This window comes from Homalodisca vitripennis, chromosome 7 (genome assembly GCF_021130785.1).
Source record: "Homalodisca vitripennis isolate AUS2020 chromosome 7, UT_GWSS_2.1, whole genome shotgun sequence".
Classification (NCBI taxonomy): Eukaryota; Metazoa; Arthropoda; class Insecta; order Hemiptera; family Cicadellidae; genus Homalodisca; species Homalodisca vitripennis.
The window spans coordinates 75,732,035-75,757,302 of NC_060213.1; the positions used below are offsets into that span (position 1 = coordinate 75,732,035).

Here is a 25,268-nt window from a genome sequence, read left to right on the forward strand (position 1 = left end):
TGACCTGATTTTAAAAACTCAATATCTATTGCTAAAAATGTACTACAAAAATAATATTTATTGCAAAATACGCACAAAATCTTACAGTTTTAGGTATGTTATTACAAATGTTCTATATGTCCACCAGCAGCAGCACGAACAACATCCAGACGATAGCAAAATTCCTCATAAACCTTACACAACGTATCTGCGTTCACAGACCTTATTGCGACAGTTATTCTGTTCTTTAGTTCTTCGATGTCATGAGTTAGAGGGGGAACAAACACTTTTTCCTTCACATATCCCCACAAGAAAAAGTCGCATGGGGTCAAGTCTGGTGATCTTGGAGGCCAAGAATGAAGGGCATTGTCTCGAGGTCCCGTGCGCCCTATCCAGCGGTGGGGCAGAGTGTTGTTGAGAAGCTGCCGAACATTGTTGTGCCAGTGAGGCGGAGCTCCGTCCTGTTGGAAAATGAAGTCACCAGAGTCTGCCTGAAGTTGTGGGAAAAGCCAATTCTGCAGCATTTGAACATAGCTCATTCCATTCACAGTGTCTCCCTCAAAAAAGAAGGGACCGTACACTTTTTTACGAGAGACTGCACTAAAAACGTTCACTTCGGTGAGTCTCGTTCATGCTGAATAACGTCGTGAGGTTGTTCGAGTCCCCATATGCGCACGTTATGTCGGTTTACTTTACCACTAGTATGAAATGTTGCTTCATCACTGAAAATTAATCGTGATAAAAATGTATCCACTTCCATGTCCTCAAGTAGAGCATTACTAAATTCAACACGTTTCCTTTTATCACCAACCCGGAGAGCGTGTACTAATTTTAGTCTGTATGGTTTGTACAGCAAACGACGTCTTAACACTCGCCAGACAGTCATGTGAGGCATACCCAGTTGTCTGCTTGCAAGGCGAGTAGACTTTCGTGGACTGCGCTCATACGTGTGCCGAACTGTTTCTACCATTTCTTCAGAAGTGCGAGGTCGGCCTGAACTTTTACCTTTGCACAAGCACCCTTTCTCTTCAAATTGGCGATACCATCGACGAATGTTTTTAGGTGAAGGCGGATCAATGCCGAAACGACGACGAAAAGCACGCTGGACCGAAACAACTGACTCATCCTTGGCAAATTACAACACACAAAACGCCTTTTGTTGAGCGGACGCCATTTTACTTCAGACTGACTGGAAACGAAGAAGACGCACTGACCGACATCTAGCGGCGATTTTATGAAACTTTAGGCCACGCCTATTCCACATACATTGCCCGCACGCCTCATGTTTCGTAATTATTACCGTACAAAAACATTTTTTTTTTTTTATACACCCGATAATATACTCCGTGGCTATTATATATGATAGTTGAACATGGAAAAGAGGATTTTTAATCGAGTATGATACTTTAAATGAAGAAACTTTTATTTATATTTACATGGTGACATAATTAAAATAAAACTAACTGAATAATTGGTATAACTGTGTATTTACCAAATAAGCTCTGACCTGCTATATTAGATCATGCTTCAAAACAATTCTTGAGCGAATTTGCTTGTTCATATGCAACTGCAATATCAATAAAATATTGGTATTTTATTATTTTGACTAATAGTGTGGTTATTTAACAAAACATATCATGTTAAGATAATTTGCACATCAAATTATGTATTATGAAAGAGTTTGTAAAATTTATATTTCTTAATTTATTAGGTTTATTATAACATTTGAATAAAATTTCCAGTAATTTATAAGTAAGAGATATCTTAAAATATAAGAATGAGTAAAAATAAGGTAATCCACTGATAAAAAAAATTTTATTCTAATGACAAAACAGACACAATTTTACACTGTAGTAAACAATTGCAGAGCAAGAAAATACAGTTTTAACTAAACAAATTACAGTAATTAAATTACTGACTCTCCTCTATCCGTGGAATCTCTAATGCCAAATGTAATAATTTCAAGATTCAATTTCGTCAAATAAACAAATATTGGCTGGTACAGTAGTTTAAAAAATGACAGATAAAATATTACATAAAACGTTGAGATTGTGATAAAAAAATCCATAGCAAAAGTACTTAAAAAACTATACATGAAGAGTTAGTTCCTGTAGTTGAATGTAAAAACACGAAATTCTACAATTGGAAAACAAATAAATTTGTCAAGTCACAAATTTTCTGGTGCAAAATTGGTAGATTTATTACTTATATATAATGTGAAAAAAGGAGCATTTTTGGATCCCCTCAGACGAACATGACTCCACATTACAAGAGTCAAATCTGCAACAGCATCAGATTTCAGATGTTGTAAGTAAGAGGACAGTGATCTAGAGATAAATTCAATATTCACATAGCAATACATTTTAAAATGTTTCTTTTTTATTCTGCCACTTATAATAGTATACCAAATAATTTTAAAAGAAAAGGTTTCCGCAATGCAATACAGGTTATAAATTGAAATTCTTGCAGTTCAGGTCGCTCAATAAACCATTAAAAATTGTTAATCCATTAACCGATACTACTTTTAGACTGATATAAATTTTCGCTCAAAGTGCGTGTACAAGGTACAACACAAGGCATTTTAAGAATTTAATTTTATAGTTATTTAACAAAACAAATTTGAAAGATTTTTGTGCAATCCAGGAGTTGTCATTTATGCTTCCAAAAGTCATCACTTGTAAGACGTTACTTTATACTGAAAGATGCTACATAATTAAAAGTGAAGGAAAGAAACAATGATTAAGTCTGGAAATATGATTCTTACATAATATATATTTAATAACATCTTAAAATATTATTAATATCCCTCTGACCTCAATGGAAAAAAATATATATCCCCATCAATGCAGTGAATATATCAAATACAAAGCTACCAAACTACGTATATTTCAATATCGAATTATTTCATTGCATAAAAATATATCCAGATAAATTTGATTTTGTGATAGATGTTTTGTGAGCAAAATAATTATTAAACAATTATTTGACAATTCGATACTCCTTTAGATGAATCTATTAGAAAACAACAATCGATGGTCTTTAAAATATTCAAAAATATTTCATGCTTTGTAAAATAAAAATAGATCCGATAAGTATATAACAATTATTTTTTCTGTATTTAATTTAAAGAATTGAGTGGAAGTAACCTGGATCATTTAACTTACTTACATTAAAACATAAAACCAATATTTAATACTTTTATTTTTTGTGAGGCCTTTCGATAGCAAGGCTATCTTCTTCAGACATATCACAAAACCTGGATCATGTTTCCTTTTATATTACATTCTACACAGATAATAAAAGTTTTTGAAAAAGGTATTTTGATATTACTCAGGTGTCCAGTTGAACTGATTTAATCTGTTGATATAAGTTTACTTATTTTATATGTATTTATACATCTATTCTTTGAACACTCTGCATATGACTCTTCTTTATCATGAGCGCTGCATTAGATCCTGGCTGAGTGGGACGCTCGCTCATTAAAAAGTCCATTAGCCCAGGGATAGCTCCCTCTCAAGACCGCTTCCTACATTACTTAATACTCTACTAAGATGTATTTTATTGGGCTGGGCGGCACCAATGACTCATTGCCATTCTTCTGATATTTTGGTTTCCATCACCCTATCTATATAATCAGATCCAATTGTTGTAAGGTTGTACTGATAAATGTTTACACATTTATGTAAGACGATGACTGTCTCCAGTTCTCGTTCTATGGCATAAGAAGAAGTAGCGTTTAACATATGCCTTTCTAAAGGCCTCTGTGAGTACTTTATCACTCTAAAAATATAAAATTTAGTTCCTATCTACTATGTGAGTTTTGTATCTACTGTGTAATAGGAAGATTTACATGCTAACCTTTTTTATCGGTACTAACGTTCTGTCTAGTACTCTATAGTTCATAGCCGAGAAGAAGGAAAAGGACTTAAATCACCCATTTAAATTATAAAATTGTTTCACTTGAAAGCTTCAAAATGGATTGATACCTCCAAAATTTCAAGTAAATAGTAAATGACTCACAAATAATCCCTAGGTAATAACTTGATAAGCTACTTAACATTTAAATTTTAAGAAATTATAATATAAATAGTCTGAGCAATCTTTATATACAACCTGTATTTTAGGCAAAAGTGTTCTTGCTGCAATTCTTCTAACCTATGTTACATATTTGCTATAGAGATTATCAGAAGTCTTTGCTCACCAAAGACTGCAAAAGTATATTGATTTCAATATACAGTTTAAAAAAACAGTAGTAACCGCTAGATATCTACTTGCTTTCCTAGTTACAGTTTTCGTGACCAAATGTAGAAACCAACACGTTTGGCAAGATCCCTTTTAGTAATAATATACATGATATAGCCAAACAATCCAATTCTAAAGCTCACTTTGCAATTTTTCCATTAAGCGTCCCTTTCTTCACAATTTTGCTACCCCTACTGTGATTTATTTCCACCAGGGCTTATCGGCGAATGTGCGATACATTAATGGCATCAGAATTTAGCTGCCAGAGATGTGAGGTATCCTCAGAAGGTAGAAAGGGACGCGAAACTTCTTGAAAAAAGTGACCAATATTTGAAAATTTTTAAATCAGTTTGCATGTCACGTATGACTTGCATTGAGACTATAAATAGTCTTGAAGGCGTGAACAGTGAATTTCTTCACCTATTTGATGGACCACCTTACTCTAAAACAATATTAATGGTCTGCAGTCCATGTTGCAGTGTCAGCTGAAAAAGGTGTATGTACGTAGTCGCAGGTTGAAAGATCCTCCCTAAGGTGTATGTACGTGGTCGCAGGTTGAAGATCCTCCCTAAGGTGTATGTACGTGGTCGCAGTTTGAAGATCCTCCCTAAGGTGTATGTACGTGGTTGCAGGTTTGAAGATCCTCCCTATATGTTTTTACATGTAGTAGGGAAATTTTAAACTGTGTATTTGGGCAAGCAGTGTTTGTATATTTTTAACTGGATATCTATTCGTTTTTCTTCGAGCTTTCCTTTGGCACCTACCTCGAAATAATGCCTTGTTTCACAAATGTTGAAATTGTGATTTTGCAACAACTGTTTCAGGGACAAAACGATTCTTTTTGGAGTCTACTTACACGTCCTCATTCTGCTTGAGTTAAATAACCCATAGTACATAGTATATGGAACTTGGATTCTCATGTTTCAGACAGTTCAAAAAGCTAGAAATATACATAGGGCGATCATGTAATAAATAAAATTAGTTTGTACATTTTTGTATTAATTTTGATGATAGGAAGACCTTGTCCAAATATAAAAAAGAAATTGGAAAAGTGTTTTTTTTGTACTGATTATTTGTTTTAAATTATTTCCTATTGCTCCGAGAGTCATCAATAATATTTCTTATTTTACGACGAAATTAATAGCATGTTGTAGAGCACAACGCTTATTATGAATGCGAATGCGTAGTACTAAAATTAGGATTATTCTATTATCCTTAGTGCAATTCGTGTTATAAGAAAATGTTTATGTTAAAAGTTTGTGTATTTGATTCTATAGTATGCTTCCTCAAGTGTGATGTTGTCAGATTAGCAATTCTAACGACGCTGAATAAATTGCAGCACCAAACTGTTTGTGTTGAGGGTAGAACTCTGTAGCTGATGTTCTGCCAACTGTGAGATATATCAAGTGTCAAAATTGTAAATGACCATCTGATCTTCCTCTGTGGGTTAAACAAAACACTTTATCTTCATTGAAAGAAGTTCAATCCCGGAGAACAAAAGTATTTTTGCATTAGTATATGTAATTAGCCATCTGTAAAAAGGATTAATTAATTAATGTTATTAGTATAAAAATTAACAATATTTTGTAAAGTTTCAATAAACTTCTAAAACACATTTATCAGTACTACCGCATTGTCCTTGATTGATGAAGTGTTTGGCAGCAAACTTGTATAGGTTAATTATTAATTAATTTTGGGTCTATATAATATATATATACATAATGATCCACCAGTCAGGTTTATTTCACTATCAACATTTCCACCAATCTAAAAATACCTACTGCTGAATATAGTACAGAAAGGCAGTCCACCCGTTCAGTATGTACAGTTGTACATCATACAATCCAATTAAATTGTTTACACTTTTTAAAATGTCCTAAAATGCGCTCATCCTTGATGTAGGAGGGATAGGAGTGTTTTTTTAATAAATGTTTAAAAGTAAACATTGATTGTTTGATACTTAAATTCCTATTTACAGTAACCATTTTTGTGAAAACAAAAGTTAATTTTATTTAACAGCAATTACAGCGTAATTACAATTTTAACAGCACCTTCTCCTTTCCTACAATAAAAACTGAGCTTTTTTATGTGGTAGATTTATTTTTAATTGCATTTTCAAAATGGTATAAACCATTAAATTTAATAAATAACAGAAGAGCTTGAAACAAAAATGTCTTAAATTGCTTAAGAATTTTAAGATATATTAAATAAAAGATCTATTGAACGAAACATGTTTTGTATTTGATCTTTTTATCCATTTCTTTAGTCAAATACGTAACTAGGTAGGTCGATTCTCAATAATGATCAAGAAAATTTCTTAGTTTTCTTAGGATAAAATTACAAGCATAAAATTATATAAACTTTTATCTTTTCTGGAGATCAGGAAAATAACATGTTACTTCGTAACCATAATGACTCGTCTGTTCAGTTAATGAATGTTAAACATAATTACAATCCCATCTCATATGCACACACTCATTTACTTAAAATTGCGACACTCTTAAGTATTTTTATACTTTTCCATAGTAAAAGGTCTGCCTGTAAAAATTGCTAATTGGTTAAAACATGAGTTGCTATAACTAAATTGTATAGTAAGTGTTTTTTTCAATGCATAAAAAAAATTAACTGAGCATTTTTTAAACCTGATATATATATATATACATATATTTAATGTATATATATATATTATATATATATATACATTAAATTGTATAAATTGCAATAGCCTTATTTAATTTCAATAAAAGTACTTGCTCCGCCGGGAGTCGAACCTGGATCTCTCACTTGCCGGGTGAATTTGCTACCATTACACCATAGAGCGCTTACTTTTTCCGATTCAATTATTTTGTATCTGGCCGTATCTGTCACATATGCGTTTAAATAAGCAAACTAACATATGATCGTAAGACCAAATACCTGTCAAACGACTTTTATTTACATTAAATTATATAAATGGCAATAGCCTTATTTAATTTCAATAAACATTGAATCGCAAAAAGTACTTGCTCCGCCGGGAGTCGAACCCGAATCTCTCACTTGCCGGGTGAATGTGCTACCATTACACCACAGAGTGCTTACTTTTTCCGATTCAATGATTTTGTATCTGGCCGTATCTGTCACATATGCGTTTAAATAAGCAAACTAACATATGATCGTAAGACCAAATACCTGTCAAACGACTTTTATTTACATTAAATTGTATAAATGGCAATAGCCTTATTTAATTTCAATAAACATTGAATCGCAAAAAGTACTTGCTCCGCCGGGAGTCGAACCCGAATCTCTCACTTGCCGGGTGAATGTCCTACCATTAAACCACAGAGTGCTTACTTTTTCCGATTCAATTATTTTGTATCTGGCCGTATCTGTCACATATGCGTTTAAATAAGCAAACTAACATATGATCGTAAGACCAAATACCTGTCAAACGACTTTTATTTACATTAAATTGTATAAATGGCAATAGCCTTATTTAATTTGCCTTGATTAAAGCCTCATTGAATCGCAAAAAGTACTTGCTCCGCCGGGAGTCGAACTATATATATATATATATATATATATATATATATATATATATATATATATAATGATGGAAATCAAATGGAAATAGCTTTATTTTCAGTAGTTTTTGTTAACAAAAATTAATTAGCTATGGCGGGATTCGAACCCGGATCTCTCATCTGCAGGCCAAGTTTGCTTGAGTGAGAGCACTTGCAAAGGGATACTTTTGCCACAACATGACAAAGACTCATAGTATTCGTCAAATTTTATTTAGAATAAACAAAAACACATACAAATTTGAAGTTTGATCAAACAATGATTGACACAGTTATATATTTATATAGTAGTGGTTTTTTGAACCAGGTTAGTTATGACAATTGTCAGATTCTTGCGAGTCAATGAGTATTGGTATTTAATGTCCTAATATTTATCTGCATAATGAATAAGTTCCAAAATAATAGTAAAAACCCAGAGGCACTGATTGCCTATGGTAATAGAGTTTAGTAATGTGAAGATCTACTAAAAGCCTTGCTAATAAAGTAGCACTCAGGTGCAGGTTTTCCAGTACATAAATCAAGTTTTAACCTTGGGAAGCATTATAACTCATTTTAACCATTCTACACAGCATTTAATAAAAAAATAATATTAAAAAGTTTGACGTCTAGAATATACATGCAAAAACTCATTTAAATTTCGTGATACTAGTTTTGGCTATTAACTATTCGGTATTCAATGTCAGAAACCTTCATGGAGAAGCTGTGTTTATTTGAATCAAGCAAGTTTGCATTTATTTGTAGGTAAAGAACCTATATAAGGAAGTCTTAGATTTAATGCAACTTTTAAATTTAATAATATAATATTTAAAGTAAAATTGTATAAATTCTAAACAGATACAAACTGATTCTGCTTTATTAACAATATCTAAGTAATAGTGATGTTTATTATGATTAGATTTTACAGATATTTTTCTAACAACGCGCTATAAGGATGACATATGCGTTAAATCCATCACCGATTCACTGAACAAAACATACTCGTTCCACAGCCAGGTATCGCAAGCAGATATGACAGCTGACTATATATCTCTTACAACAGCTATGCATTACTCTTTTAAAAGCTTTCTACTGTTCTATGGCTCTATATGTTTCACAGGTACCTCGCCTCTTTCGTTATTATTGCAATAAATACAGAACCATTCGATAGATATGAACGATCTACACTGGTAAAGTTACAATATTTTAACTTTTTATAGATATCTGAGATGTAAATAACCAATTTTAATACACTATCATAATAGAAACTGATGTATAATGTGGATTCCAAATAAATATCAATGTGATCGTTTTAACCTATTGAACTAATATAACAAAGAGAAAGTGGACTAATAATAAGTTATAATTTCTATATTCAATAAAAGATCAGCCTAAAAAGATTTATCGTAAAATTTAAGAGAAAAAACCAGCAAAATCATAAAATGCAAATTTATTTGGCTTTAATACGTTTCACACGCGGTGATAAGGGACAAGCAAGACAACAAATCTTTTATCTTAATATAAGGTTCTGTTGAGTGTAATAAAATAATATTCGATTAAATTTTAGCAAGTTATTTACTTAACAATTTTATTTTTCGAATCAATTAATATAAAAATGTGAGAAATTATATCTTTAAAATCAAGATAAGTATATTTAATATTAATGGAGGTGGAATTTATTTTAAAAAAATTTCAAAAATAAGGTTTGTAATGACAAATGTTACGAATTGGCATACATTAAATGAAATTTAACTTATTATTAACATAATTTGTTTACTTCGATGAATTTATATTTTACCGAGATTTATTTTAGAACTTTAGATCCAAACATATGGAAGAGAGTTAAAAACTACAAATAAAATCAATAACGAAATGGTCTAAAACTCTGAAATATAAAATTAGAGGAGTGATTAAGTGTCATTGTTGGTAAAAACAAATAGTCGCACGCCTGTTATAAATCAGAAATGAATTATTTGTTTTACTCTTTAGTGGTGCGGTAACACCAATAATAGTATTTATTTCTATTTGTATGATTTTGGTTTGTATGATTTGTAATTTTGTATATTTTTTTAAACCCTTGGAATATAACAAGGGTTTGTTAATATGATGTATGGCAACATAAAACGTTTGTAATGATCTATGCATCTTAACATTGCCGTGCAAATAAAATTAAAATGTGCTCCTTATTTTTATAAACCACAAAATTGTGGCAGAGAAAAACCTAATATAATATTCAATATTGGGCGTATTTTAATATATTGTACAATTAACATGAATAGTAAAATCTGTTTATTTCATTAGTAGAATAAGTAGGCCAACAATAAACAGTGTGAATGTTTGTTTTATTTTTTAATCCATTACCATATTACGAGTTTCATCCTGAACAATGTTTCACCAAATGTGATGCTCTCAGATTAGCAATTCTAACGATATACTCCGCGGCAGAATACATTTTAATACCAAACTGTTTATGTTGCGAACGGGCTGTAGCTGATGTTCTGCCAACTGCAAGAAATACTAAGTGCCAGAATTTCAAATGACCAGAAGAGCTTCACTTTGATAAACCAAAACAATTTACTTTCAATGGAAGACGTTGAATTTTACTAAAATAAAATACATTTGTTTATGAGAAAATTTAATTCTATGTCACAACGAAAGGAATGGTGCAGAATATACATAAGTCATTGTATACACAAAAAAAACACTTTTCCGATTATTAAATCTTTCAAAATTAATGAAAACTACCAATTTAAATTAATTATCGGCATCATTTTGGTTAGCAGTCTTAGAGCTATAATTATTTAGAACACGGTAGAACAACATTTCAATTAATAATATAGGCACACATTGTTAGTGGTAAAAATTCCACGCCATAATTCAGCAAAATAATTGTAATCTTTAATAGAAAACCATTTTTACCACTCCTTAATTTTGACATATACGTGTAAATTCATGATACTAATTTAATTATAATTGAGTTTAACACATTTATTTTGCAACGGTTATAAGTGTGACAAGCCTCTTTCCACATAACTGTAGAGAGAGCATATTCTTTGCTTTATATACCTCACCGTCTTATTGCCAATCTCCTACTTTCTAATTATTTTTTTTTGTCTAGCCAAGAATTAATTGTGAAAGCGTCCTAATTGCAGTCCAATATATTTTCGTATAGCAGTTGAAGACCAGAAGTTGTGTTTTATTTCTGTATTATTTTGGCACAATCAATCGGAAAAAAAGTCTTTTAAAAGGTTTCTGTTATTCTATGGGTCTATACTATTCCATATGTACAAATCCACTTTCGTGTTTTTAAACATGAACGCGAAAATACATATGATAAACACCAACTATCTCTTTTAGTAGGTTCTACGGAATACAATAACATATACTTAAGGAAAGTCCTGATAAATTTGAGTACCCTTGAGTACTTCGTGTTTTATTTTCAGGCAAAGAACGACTGTGCCATTCTGCAAATAAAACAAAATAAAATAGATTCATTGGTATCACAAATGTTTTGGTAACTTTTTACATTATTTATGTATAATGCGTCTCATCTAATTATAACAAAAATTTAATACTACTCCTTAGTTGTTAAAATATATCTCTTAAGTTTATTAAATAGAGTTTAAATTATATTTTATTAAAGTACTAAACATATTATTCATCTTGATTAAATTCACTTTCTCCTTTACCATTATACCAATAACCACTAAAACATAGTTATTGGCAGTAGAATTTGTCTGGACACTAAAGGAATTTGTATAACATGTCAATTGGCTAGATGTTACTAATTGGTTATTTATTATTAGATTTTATTATAGTTATTTGAATCGAATATTTGAACGAGAACACATTGTTTATTGATACGTAATTATCAAATGTTTATTTTACTTTATTAACTAAGCATATTTTTTTCTTCATACCTAATGACACTACATATTCAGTAGAATTGAATCGTTATTACCGCAGTTCAACATTTAGGTTTTTGGGTAAGTCAATACATATCAGTCACTAACATACTAATGACTATTGAACTTAAAATACCTAAAACATAATAATAATAAATATATATATATATATATATATATATATATATATATATATATATATATATATATATATAATAGAAGTCATATTATTATTATTAGATATATAATAATAAGATAAAACTACTTTAATAATGTTGTATAAGTTAGTCATGTTTCATATCCTGCATACCAACATGGCACACAATTTTTCGCGAGGAATCAGTGGCCTCTCTTCAAATGGATAACTAACGTAAAACTAGGATAGGCAAAGTATGTTCCATAAATGACCCATACCAAAGTTCTCTGACAACCCAAAATAAGAACCCCTACAAGTTGGCTAAGCGAACAAGTTTTTTCACATACATTTGCACATTCAAAATATCAAATAACTAAATAATACTGCAGGATACTATTTTTACACAGTGTCTCTTAGATCTCAGTCTTAAATAGGACTATCGTATAAATTACCGTGCAAAACTGCCAATTCGGAAATTTATTCACTGATCTTCAGTTTCCTCCTAGAAAACTCTTAAACTGGATTATGTTTATATAGACATATATATATTATATATATGTAAAGAGAGAGAGAGAGAGAGAGAGAGAGAGAGAGTTATTAAAGCTTAAAATCAATGATACGTTAACAGAATGACATATCTTAGTACTCGACCTAAAAACCTGTGATGTAACATGTATCCATTTGGATAGATTTTCCTTAATCTACCTACTCTTTTTTGAGAATCAGACACACTACATATTACCAAGTAAAGAGTTTAATGTATTTGACTATGTTAATTGAGTTAAAAATATATACATGAAGGCCGAAACATATACGAGTACAAGAGTACCTGGATATAAAATATACTTACCCCACGTTTCATCCAAACAGGTCAGAGAAGATAAACTTTATAGTTAACAGAATATTGGGGTTTATAGCGATTGGCTTGCCACGGCAATGTATGAGTGTACGTGATTCAATACAGTATTGGCTGTGACTTACCTTCTCACTTTTTCCTTAAGGCCAGGTATTTATAGCTATGGTTTTTCTTATACATATAGTATACTAATTTGTTAATTTTATTAAGTCATGTACTTCCATGTATTTTTATGCAATTTTTACCCTAAAAAACATTTTATGCAAAACGAATGGTCAGTTGAACTTTTTATTACTTTTTGAACATCTGAAGGACACGCTACCTTGGGTGTGCTCTGCGCCAATAACTTGTGACACATCAACTGCTGATTGTATCGCTTGGTAGATGTGATAACTATTACGTAAACTAAATGGAATATTGTGTTTCTTATGATGATGACTTAAGTGAATAAACAAATTTTTAACATTGCACAATTTTTAATGGGTAATTTAAGAACTAAATATTAGATTATATAAGTCAGTAATGCTTTAATTGCAATTTTTATGTTGAAGCTATACAGTAATAACAAAGATTAAGGAAGTCTAATACGTTTTTAGAGATTAAAAATAAATTTTTATTTCACTGAAACTTGCTTTTGTGAATTTAATTTTGTCTGAGACTTTTGTGGCGAGAAATATATAATAATAATTTTTCATTAGTTAGGGATCACGTAAAATGAACTTCACTATTTTACCGTACAGCTAATTCTATTTGCAAATTAAATGCACCTTTGCTAACAAAATGTGTTGAATTTAAAAAAAAGATTGGCTGCTCAGCAATGCTAATGAGGAATCTGAGATCTGCTGAATACCACATCTTATAGTCTCAGCAGTAAAGTTCAATGTTTGGTCTCCCCACATGGTTGACATAACACGCAACTGGTTCAGCACTTTACTTTCCGCTTGCATGAGCACTTCTGATTGAATTAATTATATTTTTGATGTCTTAGTTGAGTTTGCCTTGATGCACCGATAAAGAAAAAAGTCGTAGGTTTTGAGGAGCCAACTTTGGTCTTAAGTCTACTTTCGGCCACTGTAATTGACTTCCAGTCTAAAGTATTTCTGGAGCTACAGTTGAATTCCTTTGTTACTCTGATTATAAAGACGCTCTAGATATGCAAATCATTTCCTACAAACCCACTAGACGCGCCTTTAACGGCTCATCCATAAAAATCGGCCTATTCCTGCTCGGCTAGTACAGTTGCATATCACGCATACTTTACTGCTCACATACTTATCAGAGGTCCACTAATATTTTATTATTCTGTTTGCCTTTTTTATATTGAACTTTCATCAATCTTATATAATTATTTACAACTCAAATGTTGTTAGCCATCACTGCACACTTTAGCCTCGCTTCAAGGAAAGAGTGCACCCTCCACCTCATCCAATCTCAACAAAGTTTAGTGCTACTCATTCAAAAATATATGATTTATATTATTTTAAAAACTCTTTAATACAATCCTCCTCTTAGACTATACAGAATTCCATATACCCTAACTTTATTTCTGTTATAAAATAATTCGCATGTCATGAGCCATGGTGTTGAGCTCCAAGTTCCAGTGAGAGCGGTATCGGTTCCTGAATTGAAGATTTTCGTTGTTAGTGTATATCGGTTCCGAATGGATTTATTGCTCTTTTTATATACAATGTCCAACTGTCCTTTCCATTATCAACAAATACAACGATTATTATTGGATTACCGGTCATTTTAGCGTAACAAGTCTAGAAACCTCCAACAAGTCTCTTCAGTTCACTGATATCATTGATAGTTGAAATTATATCACCACTATTCATGGAATTACAAGGAGAAACATAACAGCTCCTTTCTGGACAATATAATAACAAACTCTCCTGCATGTTCATATAACTAATTCTATAAATCTTATTTTAACGCCTTTCTTATCATAAAGGGCAGTTTTTAAAATATTTTGTTCCTAAAAATAAACAAACTTTTATAATAAAAGTTTATATATACCAGAATATTTTCTCTTGGAAACAAAGATCAATTCTGGACCCTTCTTTAATCTGAATCATACCAGTTAGTAATAAAAAGCACTAAAAAAAACACAATGTTTTCAACTTCTTCTGGAATCCTCTTAAAATACCTAAACACTTATTTTCCATTGTTAAAAAAGCCAGGTAGGCCTAAGTGGTTCACTGAGGAGGTTCTGGGGGCAGACGTACTTTGTGTTACATACGTTTTGCAACTTGAATATCCAAATGAGCTCGGGCTCACTAAAATCTCCTGAATCATCGTTACCGACAGCTTAGTTTTGCTTCCAAGTCCAAACGGAAGAACAATCCATTTATCGCATCAGTAACCCAGCGAGAGCGACCTGGCAGGTTATTAATGGCTGCAGACTATCCAATAATCCCGTTGGCCGTGGAGTGTGTGAGCTAGAATATGCGGATAAGGTGATATGCGTTGTCCCAAACAAATAGCTTCTATTATAAACGACTCCTTTCTAGATTTTGCTGAATCGTCTGAGCCAGATATCATCTTCCATAACTTAATAACAAATAGCAGGAAAATATGTTTACTTCTATTCTATCATTTTCACATTCTTTATTTTTTTCGAAATTTAAGTTCATGAAACAGTACAGGCTTTTTATCCATGAATAATAGTTATCCAAAGGCTATTTATGACCTATCGTCAATATTTATCAAAGAATATGGTATTGCACTGGACGTATATGTAACACATATATCGAATGCCTCAATGTCGGAAGGCGTTTTAGAAATCAATAAAAGTATTCCAGAGTTTGAAAAATGCCTAAAATAAAATCGATCCCGACTTTTTCAGGCCTATTCCATATCCCCTTTACTTTCCATTTTTGAAAACATTGTTCATAATGAGCTGCATGACTTCTTAGAATCCAATGGTATTTTTTTCTCCCTGTCAGTTTGGTTTCAGAGCCAAATAAAATACCGCATCTGCAACCCCTTTTGCTTTAAGGCGTATTGTGACCTCTTTAGACTCCGATAAACATACTCTAGGCTTATTTTGTGATCTGAGCAAGGCATTTAATGTTGTGGTTCATTAAATCCTGCTTAGCAAGCTTGAAAGATATGAAATTCAAGGAGTTGCACTTAATTGGTTTCATTCTCATTTAATTGGTCAATTTCAGTCTAAATACTACAAAATTAAAACACTTATTCATTAGAATTCTCGATATTCCAGACAGGAGTACCTCAGAACTTAGTGATGGGACCTTTTTTATTTTTTCTTTATGTAAACTATCTTCCTGATTTTTCTCTATCACTCTCTTTCTCTATCAAAATCCCTCTTTGAAATTGATAGCTTTCTGATTATCAATCATCGTAATTAAGAAGTATTCTTCTGTTATCGACATTCTTATTTGGTGAGCTGTAAATAAAATGTATTTCAATTTGGCTAAACCTCGACTCATGGAATGTCACTTCCACGCTACACATAATCTTCCAAATAAGTTTTCTTCTGTATAATCAATATTTGAACAATACCCTTTTTACTAAGTTCTTTGAGATCTACTTAGATCACAGTCTTAAATGGGAATTAGCAAAGCAGCTAATTTATCAATTTATGCCATGAGGTGCTAAACTTAATTTGCCTCCCAAGGAAACTCTCAAACTGGGTGGCTTATTAGAGTCCAGAATTAGATACCTTATACATTTTTTAGGGTTTTTGTAAAGCCATTTTGTTTAGTCAAGTCTTCAGTCTCCAAAAGAGGGGCTGTGACAGTAGTTTAAGGATTAGACAAGCGGGATAGTTGTAAGGAGTGGTTGCGACGAAGTGGTACTCCAGCATTTGCAAGCCTTTTAATTTATCATTCTATGTTATACGCTTTCCAAAACAGAATTATATTTTATGTTTTATATAACGTTACAGTACAAGATACAAGATACATTGTAATATTAACTTTAGACTATCCCTATAAAAAATTCTCTTGTTTACTTTGGTAAAAAATTATTTATTTCTTTTTCTGAGTATATTAGAAATAAAAATAGTTTAAAATAATTCACAGTTCATTTAAAGAGCCACTTGACCGCTGGAGCTTTTTATAGTATACAGGAGGCCCTCGGATAGATCCCAAAGTGATGAAGCAGGTCCAACAATCGCTCTTTTATATTGCTTATTATTATTTTTCTTTGCTTTTTAAAAACATTTTGTGTATTTTGATATACATATATACCGTATATATAATTACAAAATGTTTGTATCAACAATATAACTAATAAACACCAATATAAAAATAACACTATATTTATCTTCAATAATAATAGAAAAAAGAAACATAAAAATGATCTATATTTCGTCTTAATAAGACATTTTCAGGAGATGTAGGTAAATAAGTAAACATATCAACCTATATGTAATATACAATAAGTTAACACTATATGCATATATACTGTTAGGTTTTAGGTATTCTAAATTTCATAGTTAAGTTTCTTATTATCAATTGATAACTTATTATTGACTGATATACATTTACTTACAAAAAAAAACATTAATATTACACTATGTTAATAACGATTCAAATTAATTCCAAATTCAATAAGTCTAAATGTAAAAAAAATGTTTATGATTAACAAATAATTTAAACAAACATTTTATTATGGCGTATCCTAATATATGTTCCCCTTAAAAATATATGTACCTTACTAAAATCTAATATTAATTTACACAATATTAAATTCAAGCCAATTGAAATTTTATACATGTTCTTGTACTGTCCAAGCAAAATATAATGGAAATAATTATTTATTGGTGGTGATTGGCATCATGTTAAAGGAGAAAGTGACTATAATCAAGATGAATATAATAAATACTTAAAAACTAAAATTAAACTTTATTTAATAAACTTAAACGGAACATTTTTGGTAACTAAGGAGTATTGCAAAATTTCGGTTGTAATTTGGTGAGACGCATTTTTTATTTATATTACTTCATGTTATCATAAGAAAGTTAACTTGACATTAGTGATGCAATGAACCCATTTTATTATAAACGTGTTTTATATAATGTTTATTGTAATATATATTTAGATAAAAAGGATAGCATTGTATTAATATGCATAGTGGCACAGTTGTTCTTTGTTTGAAAATTTAACACAACTACAAGTAGCATAAAATATTGAAATTTATCAGCATTTTCCTCAAAGTATATATATACTTAAGTATATATAGTATATATAAATACATACATAGTAGTATTATATATATAATGTGTGACAGGCTCTTAAGTTATTACTCTCAAATTCCTTCATTTCTAGTTTACTATCACACATGGAATCTTGAAATGTATAGCTAGCCCAACCTTATAGCAACATTAAATTTCTTATAGTCATTTAGAAAGATCAATAGATACCATAAAATAAATTGAATAATCAAAGTTTTTTGCTCCGACTGAGCGTGCTTGAGTGCAGGAACTTGCAAGGGGTAATTTGTTTAAAATATGATAAATATATATATATATATATATATATATATATATATATATATATATATATATATATAATACTACTATTTTCCGTAGGATCTGCTACAAAAGACAGTTGGTGTCTATCATACGAATTTAATACACAAAGCTTTAAAAAGACTGATGCATCGTCGTTGTAGGAGAAGTATAGTCAGCTGTCATAGCTGTCTGTGATACCTGGCTGTGGAAAAAGAGTGATTTGTTCAGTGAATCGGAGATACATTTATTATGTGTGACAGGCTCTTAAGTTATTACTCTCAAATTCCTTCATTTCTAGTTTACTATCACACATGGAATCTTGAAATGCATAGCTAGCCCAACCTTATAGCAACATTAAATTTCTTATAGTCATTTAGAAAGATCAATAGATACCATAAAATAAATTGAATAATCAAAGTTTTTTGCTCCGACTGAGCGTGCTTGAGTGCAGGAACTTGCAAGGGGTAATTTGTTTAAAATATGATAAATGTTTATGTAGTATTCGTCAACATATGTTTAGATTTTTCTACATCACCTGCACATTTTAATGTTTTTACAACACTTTAAATTAACACAGTTATTATTATGTAGTATAGTGGCTTTTTGAACCACGGTAGTGACGAGAATATACTTGTTCTTGCGAATTAAAAGATTGCAGACTTTGATATTTCATGTCATAATATTGATCTGTACATAGGACAAGTTTCATATTAATGCTTAAAAACCTGAGGCACTGATTCCCTGTGGGATTAAAGCTTTGTAATTTGAAGATAATGGGAAGCCTGCTAATGCAGTAGCACTCACATTTAGGTTGTAAGTATACAAATATAGTTGGAACCTTTATAGTATTCTAAAAATTCATGTTGATCATACAACTCAATATTTCAGGACAAAAACTTCACTATGTTAAAATGAATAACGAACAAAATAGACAAGCAAATACCTCAATTGACATTATTAAAAGTCCGTGATACGTTTCTTTTTATTTTAATATAAGGAAGGAATAAATAATATATCATTAAGTATTACTAATTAAAGTAAGTAATAAGTAACCTATTAATGTATTTATAATAATTTGGTGATGATGATTTTCCTTCAGCTAGTAACCTTGTGGTTAATCTCGTAAACATTTTTTAAAACGTAAATATAATGTTATTATTCTGGAAAGGTAACACCTATAATCATTCCTCCAGTCGTAAGTAAAAATGGCAACATATCACATATGGATTGTCGTGTTACACGGCAATGTGCCACTAACTATTCAGTATTCAATATTGGATACCTGCAAGGAACAGTGGTGTTTATTCAAATGGGTTATGCATACATATATAAAAAGTATACGAGCAAGTTAATATTCTAACACGTTTGTATAATATTTAAAAGTAGTTTTGAATAAATTGTGGGTAAAGAAGTTAGCTAAGAAATTATAGATAACTCCAATGTTCATATTAAATAATGTACGGTTTCATCTAAAATGTGTGAAATATTATTTTTACATTGATTCAAATTTATTTATATATTTGTAGGATTAATAATTTGAATTTGAAGATTGAAAGAAATTTTTACAACGAATCAATATTACTACAAGCCTGAGCCATGTAAAAAATCCATCACCGATCGACTGAGCAAAACGGTCTTGTTCCACAGCCAGGCATCCCATGCAGCTATGACATCTGGCTATATTTCTCATATAGTGGCGATAAATCACTTTTTTAAGCTTACTGCTGTTCTATGGGTCTATATGTTTCACAGGTACAGCTCCTGTTTCGTATTTATTACAATAAATACAGAACCATAGCATAGATATGTACCATCTACTATCTGAAAGTTACAGTATTAAAACTTTGTAAAGTTATACATATGAGTTATAAATAACTAAACATTTTAACTTACTGAACTAATACAACAAAGAGAAATAATAAATTAACCAAACTGCAACAATAACTTGACAAAGTTCATTAAATGATAACTATCATCGTAATAATTTTCATCTTTAATAATACACACAACATAGAAAAATTATTACTATACTTTAGGAAAATAATAACGTGCAAAATTATTTAGCTTTAATACGTTTCAAATCCAGTCAAAACATATAAGCAAGACATCAAACCAAATTCTAATATATATATATTATCTTATTATGTGGTTCTGTTGAGTTTTTTTTAAATAATGTTCAATGAAATACACTTAAAAATACTTACAGTTTATTTATTGTCATCCATTATCATAGTACGAATTTCATCATAAACAATGTTTCGCCAAATGTGATGCTCTCAGATTAGCAATTCTAACGATACACTCCCCGGCAGAATAAATTGGAATACAAAACGGTTTGTGTTACGCAGAGTTTGTAGCTGACGTTCTGCCAACTGTAAGAAATTCCAAGTGTCAGAATTGTAAATAGCCAGAAAAGCTCTTTGTGGATTAGAAGAAACACTTCACTTTCTATGGAAAATGTTAAATACTGGTTAAAAAACAAAACTTGGTATGAAAAAACTTCATTGCAATTTACAAGAATTTTGGTCTAAATATTTATAGATTCTAGGGGTAAATCAAGACGTATATTTAGCATATTAGACTGGTTTCATTAAAAAATATAAACATTTCAGACATTTTCAGAAAACTCTTTCCATAATTAGTATTTTGCATGTAAATTAGAACGTTTTCAGGTATGGCCATAATTTTATAAAAAGTTTTAGTATCTAAAATAGCATGTGATAATAAAGTGAAATATTTTACAGTTTTTATACTATACACAATTTAGCATTTCTTGATGCATGTGTTAACATTCATGATACTGTATGACATATAAATTAGTTCAGTACTCTACTTTCAACCCAATTTAGTGTAGGAAACAGAATTTTCCGGACATTTGCCGTAGATCAATTATACAAAAATCAATAAAACTGCGTTACAAAATCTACAATAAAATTCTTCAAGTAAATAACTAACCGAACACATAATTCAAATATAAGGTAAAATCAACAAAACTTGCAAAAACGTGTTATAACTGTTTTGTCACATAACTATAAAGGGATCTTATTTCTTGTATTATAAAACTCAGCATCACATTGTTTGATATCCTACGGTATAAATTATTTATTTTGAGAATTCAGGTCCAACCAAGATTAAAAATTTTAAAGCATCTTAATGCCAGCCTAATATATGTGTGTATAACATTTATAAAAACCGAATGTCTTTATTTTCTTAGTAAAATATTTTGCAAGTTCACACAGCAAAATCACTTACCAAGCTGCAGGCAAAACATAATGATATGTTTCGTTCGATTGCCTGACTGTCTGTTGTTACCTACCCTTTAGCTCGATACGTTATACCGACACTTATGAATTATCATTTTTAACATATAATCCTATTAGAAAATAAAATTCACAATTCATTCAAATATTTAGCAATAATGTCTTACGCTTCTATAGTTTTTTTAGAGTCTTGCTATTTTCATAAAATACCTAAGGTATATTTTTACTATATTATAAATTTACTACACATTTATCATCTAATTTAGCAGCCTATTTTAACAGCTCACTGATAAAGTATATCAAAAAGGTAGATTCCATTTTTGGTATATTTAAACCTGTATATTAACAGCTTTTCCTTTTCCAAGAACCAGCTTTATATTTTGTTACTAGCTTTTCCTTTAAACCAGACTTTTCTTTTGTCATTAAAACCATTATAAATATTTTTTTAAATCAAAAATGTTTTCTTGTTAGACTAATTGTCTAGGTAACCAAGAGTATCCTTTGTTTTGTCACATTATTCATAATTTTTAATCTGGAATGATTCCTGTATCATTAGGTATAATTCAGAGGCTATTGAATCATACCGAGATACAAACTTAGTGTTGAAAGATTAAACTCACAACCAGAGTTTCTAGGAACAAGATTGAATCATCATCATCATCATCATCTAACGTTTCCGTTATCACGGGTCGTCGTACACAGCCTCCTCCACTTTTGTCTGTCATTCCAGGTCTCCTCTTCCTCCACCTGCATTTTCTGTAGTCCCCTCTCTCTATGTCTTTCCACACTTGGTCCTCCCATCTTCCTCTCGGTCTTCCTCTTGGTCTTCTTCCTCTTTCCTCCTTCTCCAGTGCTATTCTAGGCATTCTATTATCTCCCATCCTCTTCACATGCCCCATCCACTGTATTCTTCTTCTTTCTATTGTCTCTTGCAGTGAAACTACCTTCAATCTTTCTATGATTATTTCGTTCCTTATTCTATCTCTGAAGGATTGAATATCTTACCTTTTAAATAACAAAAATGGTTATCTCTTTGAAGATCCAAACATCTATAAATAGCAAATCTGTAGAAAAAATTTACATTGACATAACCTTATGGTTGAATTTAAAGGGAACTTGAACGCAATAACATTAAGAGACTGACCCACACACAATAAATGCATAGCCGATTCACTAAACAAAATGCCCTTGTTCCACAGCCAGGTATCGCAGGCAGCTATGACTGCTAGCGATATTTCTCATACAATGACTATAAATCACTGTTTTAAAAACTATCTGTTATTCTATAGCTCTACATTTCTCCAAACGTACACAGCCCCTTTCGTTTTTTCAGTGTACACACGAATATATGAAAGGCACCAACCATCTAGTCTAATAGGTTCTACGGAAAATAAATTGCAAATTATTTAATAAGGAAAGTCCCGATATATTTTTTAAGCCGCGAGTACTTATTTTAGCCAGAAAGTAACTACGCCAGTTCACAGGTCAATATAATGTGCCACCTTCATTTGCAATCTAAATATTATCACAGATAAACATAATACAATAAGCTATTATAATAAGATGGATTCATAACTTTTTGAAAGTTATATAAAAGAAGTATGGATAAGCAATACGTGAAGTAGAAAATTATACACGAAGTGGACATATTTTATGACTGTAGTATATAACAGATTGTAGTCCATGTATTAATAAAAATTTTGTTTTTATTTACATTATTTCTGGGACTAACAAAGTAGAGTGATCTGTTTACAGTCCGACCGGATATTGCTTCGATAGTTAAACATTAAGAGTAAACTCGATAGGGTCGACTGTAGTACTGGGTAGTTTTAACGTCCTGCACAGGTCAATACCTCTGCACTACACTTGTAAACTGTTTTAGTTATTAGTAATGAATAAAAAATTTAAAAAGAGATTTAAGATTTTTCTCCGAGTTTTGTCAGTAAAACTAAACATGTACAGTTTTACTATCGTACAGAAGATTTCTATGATCAAAAACGTGTCCAAGGAAATGGAAATTATTATTACAATTTCAGACGCACTAGTGAAAACACATTAAAGCTTATTTTTGTTATGCCGTTTTAGAATTATGTACAAGGACAAATAATGTATAAAAGATTCTGAATTCTTTTGTTTCTTTTATGGAAAAGGTGTTTGCTATGCTGATTTCGGCATATACCCAAGGGTGACGTAGAAGAATTCAAAGGAGTGAAATGGTCGAGTTTTAATATAGGAATAGTATATACAACTCAAGTACAATATCTAGTTTTACAATTAATAATGTGGTGTGGAAGGTAATTATTTTCTATGAGTTGTGTAGCCTCAATTTTAGTAAATCGTGATATTTAATTATACAGTATGGCAATGAGCTTTGAAAACGCATGCTTTTAAGATATGGACTATTAAGATACAATTAAATGTACAATAGCCTGTTTTGTAAGTTTATGCCTGGGGCATCGGAAACATTAATATTATGTAATACACATTGATCAGTATATTTAAACACAAAATATTATCATTATTTTACAGTTTAAATCTCTTCAATCTAAAAGTCAAGCTTTGTTGTGTATATTAATTTTACATAATTATATGGGGTATAAATAAGAAGCCAAAATGTGATATTTTTCAGTTTTAAGCCTTGTTCATCTAAACTCAAGTTGAACTTATACTTAAATAATTATTGTTAAATATGTGTGTTGAGATTTTAACTATTATGCTTACTAATGTAGTTACTAATACTTTCTTATTGCATTGGTTGCAAGGTAGGCTGTGTATAATATTTCGTAAAAACAGATTAAAATAATTTATTACAAATTTAGTTTTTTTTGTATATTTTAATCATTTTTCTCCTTTTTATATGTATTTTAATAATATATTGAAAAATTCCCAAAATCAATCTTCTAACTATTACAGTTTTCGAGTTTACTTAACTGTGCGAACTATAAGAAACTATGGCAATTATATTAATTAAAGTTTCTAATAATTTTTTGTTCCACTCGAGCAATAGAATTCTGATAGCATCGGAAGTATATAAATAGCGGAAATTAAGTTGTCTTGTCTTAAAAATATAATGTAACGTAAAAATATACATTACTAGAATAAAACTGCAAATAAAAGTAGCATCTATTGTTCCCTTCTATTGCAAAACTTTTCCAATACAACTTATGGAACACGGTTGATCCATAAGCGGTCTTGCAATTAAAAAATATCATAAATATAAATATGTTGGTAAACAAGCGTGAAGTGGAACGGAAGCTCCATTTGTTATAATGGAAATATCTAGATTCTGTACATATTTTAATATTTATACCCAAAATATGTAAAATATATATGTGTTTATTATTTATGTCTACTCACGTTTCAAAACTTTTGTTTTTACAACTCATGTTTTATTCACTCATAGATTTACTGTTTTGTTCTACATAATTTATTGTATTGTGCTGTATTGATATGTTTCACTTTGAGAAACTAATTCCTCTTGCATATATTTATGAACAAATTCTGTATCTTTTTTACTGGTAATTTCAATGCTAAATATACTTCATATTGTATTTCTATTTCTATATTGCATATCATTTATTTCAATTTATTGTAGAAGTCATTAAGAATTAAATGTAAAGAGCACTTTGTAGTAATAAGTATTGGTAACTGTAAATAATATTATGTAAATCATCCGCAATAAAATGTGACAGAAATATAACTGGATCTAAATAATAATAAAATTTAATCTATCATATAAGGTTGCTAATATTAAGTTACTGAAAGAGAACGTTGATGGTCTGTAGGGAACTCCCAAGCGGGGGTAAAAACGAAACAAGCTGTCCATTTCTTTTATAATTGTCATTTTTATCCTGGGGGCTTTTCATATTTATAAAGTT

General features: G+C 30.6%; 1 protein-coding gene across 1 annotated transcript; it reads right to left on the bottom strand.

Annotated features, from left to right (window-relative positions):
* Positions 1–589: 589 nt before the first annotated feature.
* LOC124366778 lies at positions 590–949 on the bottom strand. The gene has a single exon (XM_046823379.1). The coding sequence runs from the start codon at positions 947–949 to the stop codon at positions 590–592; it is 360 nt and encodes a 119-aa protein (XP_046679335.1).
* Between the last annotated feature and the right edge of the window lie 24,319 nt (positions 950–25,268).

What these genes read in the sequence shown, in the direction of transcription:
- LOC124366778 (XM_046823379.1), bottom strand. Translation starts at nt 949, where the DNA reads ATGGTAGAAACAGTTCGGCACACGTATGAGCGCAGTCCACGAAAGTCT.